Source organism: Falco punctatus (genome assembly GCF_963210335.1).
Source record: "Falco punctatus genome assembly, chromosome: 4".
Lineage (NCBI taxonomy): Eukaryota > Metazoa > Chordata > Aves > Falconiformes > Falconidae > Falco > Falco punctatus.
In genome coordinates this window covers 7,031,167-7,038,947 of record NC_137583.1, presented here as the reverse complement: position 1 = coordinate 7,038,947, position 7,781 = coordinate 7,031,167, and the positions used below count along the sequence as shown (strand labels likewise).

General features: G+C 52.5%; 1 protein-coding gene across 1 annotated transcript; it reads right to left on the bottom strand.

The window, feature by feature from the left end:
- Positions 1-215: 215 nt before the first annotated feature.
- On the bottom strand, positions 216-7,423 carry TNNC1 (troponin C1, slow skeletal and cardiac type). The gene is made up of 6 exons (XM_080386326.1): positions 7,278-7,423; positions 2,812-2,842; positions 2,329-2,475; positions 1,271-1,385; positions 1,026-1,162; positions 216-391 (listed from the first exon to the last, which is right to left on the bottom strand). Exons 1-6 carry the CDS (start codon positions 7,299-7,301, stop codon positions 360-362), a joined length of 486 nt encoding a protein of 161 aa, XP_080242452.1. The 5' UTR covers positions 7,302-7,423; the 3' UTR covers positions 216-359.
- Between the last annotated feature and the right edge of the window lie 358 nt (positions 7,424-7,781).

Genomic DNA, 7,781 nt, shown 5'->3' with positions numbered 1-7,781 from the left:
CTGCATGGCAGCTCCCCGCTGAGCACCCTTGGCACCACTGGCCGGGCTTTGCTGCTGGGCTGGCAGTGAAATACCTTCTGGGGGGCTTAAAGCTCCAGGTGTGGCGTCACCTCACCAGGCGCCGCTTGTGAGCACTCGGTGCAGCCCCGTCAGTTGTGAGTACGCGACCAGGGTGAAGCTCTCACTGAACCTCCAAGAACGACCATCTGAGGCACTCGGTGTTAACGTGTTTTATTTTCCCAGCGGCCACCCTTCTCAGCACTCAGTCTTCATGCCGGTAGCCAGGGGACTTAGCCAAGGAGATGAGGTGCAGAGCCGGCAGGGTTTAGAAGGTTGGGGCTGTCAATCTGGCCTCAGATTTATTCAACTCCTTTCATAAACTCCAGGAACTCTGCCAAGGGGAAGACATTGGAACCAAAGGGAGTGAGGTGGGACTGAAGTGCCCTTGCAACTGCCAAGTGTGCTCTTGGCAGCTTTCTCCAGCCCTGTCTCCATTTCCATCCCCCTGATGCATGAGAGGCGGAGGGGGGGTGGCTACGGCCCCTCTGACTGTGGTGAGGACTCCTCGTGACTCCCGACAGAAACGTCAAAGGAGCCCAGCGTCACCCTCGGCCTCTACCAAAATGCCGGAGGTGAGAGCCCAGGGAGGGACACAGCCACCAGCTCAGCTCAGAAATGGTCAGGGGGTCATTTCAGCAGCATCACATTCGAAGATACAGCCCTTCAGAGATGGTGCTTGCGCTTAGGGGACGGGAGGGAATGGGCAGGTCTCTGGTGAAAAGCAGCGTTGCCTCAGTGCGGGCTGGCTTTCGCAGCATGGGGCCCGGTAAGGCAGCCCCAGGTGCTTGCTGCCATCTCACGAGCATAAGAACCCCCCTCCCCGTGCAAACACCAGCTGCAGCCAGGCGTATTGCCCAGCACTGCCTGCATGAGCTCAGGCCTGTCCAAGAAGGTAGCCAGGACCATGGGAGCTGCCCAGGCAACACTCAAGGGCTCGCGACCAAACTGCATGCCAGGAGTCCTACCGTCATAGTCAATCCTGCCGTCGTTGTTTTTATCCCCATCTTTCATCAGTTCTTCTATGTCATCCTCGGTGATGGTCTCTCCCGTTGCCTGCAGCATGATCTTCAGCTCCTCGAGGTCGATGTAGCCGTCAGCATTTCTGTGCGAGGACAGAAGATCTCAGGAGCGGAGCGACACGCCAGGCAGGGGGAGCGGGGGCGGTTGCATGGCTCCCACCACCCTGCCACGCGGCAGTCGCAGCTCTTACTTATCAAACATCCTGAAGAGATCTGAGAGTTCCTCTTCAGTTTTTCCTTTGCTGTCGTCTTTCATACACCGGACCATCATAACAAGGAACTCATCAAAGTCTACAGTGCCACTGCCTGCAGGCAGAGTGAACATCATCAGCTGGCGCTACAGTGGGTGGATGGGCAATGCCAAGCCAGAGACCACACTTCCCTTTAGTAACCAAGGACCAAACCTCAGGAGAGCAGCCCTGCAGCGAGAGGCAGCTTTCAGGACACTGGAGTAAGTGACCGAGGCCCTGCACTGATTTTGTCACTGAATTTTTACCTTCTGCGGTCATTCTGCCAAGGCAAAATGAACAAACAGTCCTACTGGAAGCGCTGATCAATGGAAATTCCTGCTATGGAGATACCTGTCCATCTCATCTAGGTCTTAATAATAGAAGTTCCACAAGGCAGGTATTCATGCAGTGTGGTTTTGCACCAGCAGTACAGTACTGTTGTTTTCAATGGCACCGCTGTTGTCCCTTTTTGCCTAATACTTAACTGGTTTTTTATTTTCCAGTTAGCATGGTGTTTCTGCCCAACTTGCACACAGTGGATTTTATTATGTGTGATTGCTGGCACACTGATTTAATCAGTATTGACATTTGTGCATTTGTGTGTGTGTATGCGCTTGTGTAGTGAAAGACTTTCCTGGTGATAGAATCCTGTAATTGTGGCATTTTCGAAATGGCAGTTGCTACATTCAGCCTACACTTTGTTTTTACATGGATCTGTGCAATTTCAGGGTACCCCCCACCACCAGTTCAAGCAATCTGATCAATACAGGAGTAATATTCTTTTCTAGTTTCTTTTTGTCTGGAAATTTCCTAAAGGAACCACACTGAAGTTTGGTGGGTCTTTAGTGTCCTTCAAAATCACAGTGCTGCAGGCTGCTCCCCACTGGCTGTGACTGTCCCCAGCATGGATCCTGCCAGTGCTGCACAGATGCTGAGTGCTGCAGATCCACACCATGCCCACCATGCCTGCAGGTCTGGGGATGGTGCTTGGGAGAGTGGAAGGAACCCAGATCTCTCACCATCCTCATCCACCTCGTCTATCATCTCCTGTAGCTCCTCAGGGGTGGGGTTCTGCCCCAGCATCCGCATCACCTTCCCCAGCTCCTTGGTGCTGATGCAACCGTCCTCTGCCCCCAGCACGAAGATGTCAAACGCAGCCTTGAACTCTAAGGAGAGAGGGGAGAGGAGATGGGGGGGGGGGGGGCTTGCTCTGCACCTTGCCCCTGCAGGCAGGTGGCCCCGGGGCAGGGGTCTCATCCCAGGCACAGCTCCCCTGGCCATGCACCCCCAGCACTGCCCGGGCATGGCACGGTGGGGATACCCGGGCACACGCACAGAAACTGCCTGGCTTGAAATACTAGTGGATCAAAATCCTTGTGGTCATGCCCTGCTTTGGCCAGGCTGGCCAAAGAATTTTCCGGGGTGTAACGGCTGAGGCAGGCTGGGCTGCTGGCTGGGGATCTGGTCTTTAGGCTGTGGTGTCAGGTTAAAGGTGCACCTACCATTTTTTTGCTCTTCTGTCAGCTGTTCAACCTGCAAGGAAAACACAGAGACCAAGTCATTTTTCTTCATCAGCGTCAGTAACTGTTAAAGGGACACGTTACCTGTTCAACAGTTTTTGCAAATGTCAGCCAAGCCTCGCAACAGTCGCCTTCATGGACTACAGGGTGTATGACCAGGGTGGTTTTGACACCACAACTTTTTGTGGTCTTAAGAGATTCTTCCCCTTAAAAAAAATTATTCCCAACTTCTTTGAAGTGAGCATTATTTCTCTAGGGCGGCAGCGTCTGATACACAGGAGAAGCAGCCTTTGCACAAGGAGGGGAGACCAAGTGGGAAAAGCATCTGCCTCTGCCCTCCATTTGTGGAGCGTTTTTGTTGCCGGCAGGCTTTGCGGCAGGACGGCTGTGCTGCTGAGGGCTGCTCCCACCTGGGCTGGGCCAGGTCAGAGGTGGGATGTGCTGGGGGAGGGGGAGGCAGACAAGACCACCCCTAGTAGTTGTTTTTCAGCCCTAGAATCAGGAAACGCCTTGCACTGCACAGAACATTTAGAGCTGGTCTACTGCTGCCCGAGTGTTTATTGCCAAGGTTTCTGCCTCCGAAGGGAGCTGCTGGTCCCTTCAGCCTGGTCGGGGCACCTCCCTGAAGAACAAGCCTGTGGAGCCATCAGGTATTAGCTGAAATGGGCTGGCGGATTGTTCCCGTATCCTATCCTAATTCATTCCCCACAGATGATCAGTGGGAGCTTCTTAGTAGTTAGCATGAATTAATTAATCAATGAGGAGAGCAAAGATGAATCCATCAGCTCTGTCATGCCTCTAAGTGCATTTCTCTCTTTGGCTTCATTCTTGCATGCAGGTACTGCTGCTGTGAAATTGCTGACCCCATCACCGTGTCCAACTGCCCCTGTGGTAGCATCTGTGAAAACATTGACTCTTCCTTCCCACGCTGGTCAGCAGCCTCTCTGGAGTCGGCCAGGTATGACCCCCTGCCGGACCACCCCTGGCCCCCGCAGAGGGTGACTGACCCCACTAACATCTCCTTACTGTTGTCCCCCGCAAGCAGTCCCCAGCACCCATCCTCCCCGCCCCGTGTTTTGGTTGGGGCAGAACCCTGCAGCCCAGAGTGGTGGCACCTGTCTTTGAGGGAAGGTAGGTGCTTTTGACCCAAAAACCAACAGTTTTGCAAAAGCTGGCTGGAAATCCTTCCCATTTGCAGCAGGAGGCTCCCCTCTGCTCTGCCCTGTGAGGTTGTAGCTGGAGTGCTGTGTCCAGTTCTGGGCTCCTCAGTTCAGGAGAGACTGGGAACTGCTGGAGAGGGGCCAGCACAGGGCTATGGAGATGGTGAGGGGACCGGAGCATCTCCCTTAGGAGGACAGGCTGAGAGGGCTGGGGCTGTTCAGCCTGCAGGAGAGAAGGCTGAGAGGGGACCTTATCAATGCCTACAGATATCTCCAGGACGAGTGTCAGGAGGACGGGGCCAGGCTCTTTTCAGTGCTGCCCAGCAGAAGGACAAGGGGCAATGGGCACAAACTGCAACACAAGGAGTTCCTTCTGAACCCGATGGAAGAACTTCTTTACTTTGAGGATGTCACAGCACCGGCACAGGCTGCCCAGGGAGGCTGCGGGGTCTCCTCTTCTGGAGACATTCAAACCCCACCTGGCCGTGACCCTGAGCGGCCGGCTCCTGGGGGAGCTGCTTTCGCAGGGCCTGGGGCTGGATGGTCTCCAGAGGTCCCTGCCAGCCCTGACCAGTCTGTGATTCCACGATTCTGTGAAAGTGCTTTTTCATAGTGGGACAAAGCCTGTGGGAAGTGAGTAGAGAGCCTTGGCCGCTCCCCGCACGCCAGGAGGTGAAGCCTTCCAAGGCAGGGAGCACTGAGGCCGGCAGCAGGACTGCCGTGGCAGGAGGAGACCCAAGCCCCTGCAGCCCTGGTGCTGCTGAAGGCAGGCTGGCCGCTGGTAGCCCTTCGGGGCTGTCATTTGGGCAGAGAGCCACGAGGCTCCCTCGGCCGAGGGCCACGGCCACTGTCTAGCCGCTGGGGTAACATGACCCTCTTGGCGCATTCACTATTTATAAGCTTGGGCGAGAGAGGTGCTGGAGATAAAGATGAGCTCCCCGATTGTTCCCAGGCTTTGGTATTTATCCTTGCAGCCCTTTATCTGGACACTTGTCCCTGGCACTGTTCTCAGCGGTGCTTAACAGAACCTAAAAATGTTCCCAAAATAGCACACCCTTATCTAGGCATGAATGGGCAAGATGAAAATCTGTTGGGTTCCCTGGCTGTATGTAGGGAATTTGGCATAAATATAGTATTAATATGTGCCATCAGCATACAGCAAATTAATAAAATACTCACTTTTGAAACTTCCTCGACTACGGAATGGATAGATGTGGAGCTATGCTGTATGCAAATCAAATGCACTTGCAACTATAGAGTGAGGCTTGTCTTACAGAGGTGTCTGTTGAGCTGTTTATCGTGCCCTCTGGACTCGGGTGCTGTTTGTGGCTTTATTCCTCTTTTTCCCTCCATGTCATTGCAGGGACAGGTTTCTCAGGCTGCGGTGCGAGAAGCCAAGCACAAAGCTCACAGCACTGCGCCAGCTGCCGTGATACCAGATCTGCTGTATTTTGCTTTTATCAGCTCCTCTCTTCATCCCATGTTTCCATCTGAAGTCAGACAGGGGAAGCTGAAGTTCTTGAATATTTTTTTTTTCCAGGTAAATGTTTTCTTACAGTTAAAATCTTGGGGTGTAGATCCACAAAAAAGCTTCGTCCCAGCTGGTGCCTGGCTTGGACTTGCTTTGGCTCTGTAACGGAGCTGGTGGTTTAGGGCCAGGACTCAAGCTCCACATTTACCAGCGTGCCCCCACCTTCCAACCAGCAACAACATCCTTATGGGACATCAGATCTGTTGTGTGGCCCAGTCCCCTGGGCAAGGACTCTGCATTTGGGGTAAGTTTTTGGTAGTTTTGGGTTGTTCTCTATTGCTGCAGTTCCTTTTTCTCAGCTAAATTCCTCCATGTTCTAGCTCTGCTAAAGCTCACAGGCTTGAGATGACCTTCACCTGTGGATTTTTGCCCATTTCTGGGGCAGAGGTTTGGAGGGAGGCTGGAGCTTGTGGGTGGGGAACCCTTTTTGTGGGGGCCTCTCCACCCATGCTGCGGCTGCACTGTCCCAGCTGACGGACGGACCCTTTTGGCTGTGGGCATCCCTGGCTTGCAGAGAACTTCAGCCTTGCTCCCTGATTACGGGCACGAGGTGCCCAAACAGTAAGGAGAGGACCTGTGCCTTGAGTCACAGAACATTTTTGATTAAAAAGCTTAATTAGAGAAGCCTTGATTTTACAGGTCACATTTTCCTCCCATTTGGAGGTGTTGGTCGGGGGACTCAGCATTTCATTGTACAGCCTTTCCTGAGCCTTCACGCTACCGGGACTGCTAGGGGATTTCCATTTCACAAGCGTCAAGGCTGACCAAAGGACAGAAGAGGTGTGAGCATTCTTTTTTCCTCTTCAATTACATATCAAGCACTACCTTTCTTCCCTCTAAAAACCTTGGAATTAAAATAAGACTTGTATGATGTATATTTTGTGCCCCTGGTTAAAATCAGACCTGATCAACTATATATTAACAAAAATTAATCGCCAAAAAGCTCTTATTTTAATTCCAGTTATGGAAAGGACACAGCAGCGATCCACACAATCCAAAATCTATTTTCATCCTTATTCCACGTGCATATCACTGTCAGTCTGCGTTACAAAATAATGCAGTGTTCTTATTACAGACCAAATAGTTCGGGTTTACACGGTGAGTGCAGTGTGCAGCTGTGTAAGTTAAAATAGCTGTTAGGATGCTCTGCGTTCCCTGAGAGCATAGCTGACATTCTGCATTTCTGCACAGCAGATAACAGGAGCAGGAAAGCAGAGGAGGATGTTTCAAAATAACTCACAAAAGCCAATGATTTTTTTAAAAATCTCCCAGGAAAATATTCAGTTAAGGGGGGAAACGGTGGCAATGGCAGAATTATGAAGCACCAGAAAGAAGAGGCTGAGGTTTAACTCATAGAAATAATGTTCATTTCACGGGAAACACTGCTCTGCTTTGTCCGGGCTAAAACCAGCAGCCACCTCTTGTACTTTCACACTTTTGTTGAGATTTATAACTTCACTTAAAGGCCATCTCCCTGCCTTACAGTGGAGAACCAAGGGAGTCATTGCAAATAATTTAGCAGCACAGTTGAGAGTTTCACGCTTACAAGAAGAGTGTGAAACCTTCGGAGCAGTCAGTGGGAAAGGTCTGTGAAAGGATGATGATGATGACTAAAAGTTGCCACTCGGTAATTATTTATTTGCTTTTCTCCATTGAATTAACTCCATCACAGCTTTGGGAAATCTACTATAAAACCTTTCAACACCCCCACTCCACCCCAAAAAAACCCCAACGTCGCCCCAAAGGGAGGCACTTACCGCTGCCTTATAAATGTCATCCATGGCTGGAGAGGGTGGGTGAGGGGCCGGGGGATGTCAGGGTCACGCTCTGCTGGCGCTGCCCCCCGAGCCTGGCTGATATAGGGGGCCGCCCACCCCAGGGGATGTGACCAGCCCACCAACAGCCCCACACGTGTTCCCCTGTCCCACCCCCATCCCCGCAGGAATGCCTGGCCTGCGTGCCTTGGGATGGGGACACTGCCGAGCCCCAGGCTGGCATGTCCGGGGCCAGCCCCAGCCACTGCGGGGCAGCTGGAGGTTTCCTTGTGACCTTGATGTGGGAACGAGCGAGCCCTTGCAGCTGGGTTTTGGCAGGACCCTTGCTGATATATCACAGTATTTGGCTGTCCTGACTGGACATGTGCCACCATGTCACCTCCACCTCCCATGTGTTGTGTCCCCCCCCCCCCCCCCCCCGGGGAAGCTGCATTACAAAGATTATACTGTGCCTAATTAACTTGGGTAATACGGGAAAGGCATGCC

Excerpts from the sequence above, each read along its gene's own strand:
- TNNC1 (XM_080386326.1), bottom strand. The coding sequence starts at position 7,301 with ATGGATGACATTTATAAGGCAGCG. Across the intron at positions 1,163-1,270 it reads CTCTTCAGGATGTTTGATAA|AAATGCTGACGGCTACATCG; the intron begins GTAAGAGCTGCG and ends GTCCTCGCACAG. Across the intron at positions 392-1,025 it reads CGGCAGGATTGACTATGACG|AGTTCCTGGAGTTTATGAAA; the intron begins GTAGGACTCCTG and ends TCCCCTTGGCAG.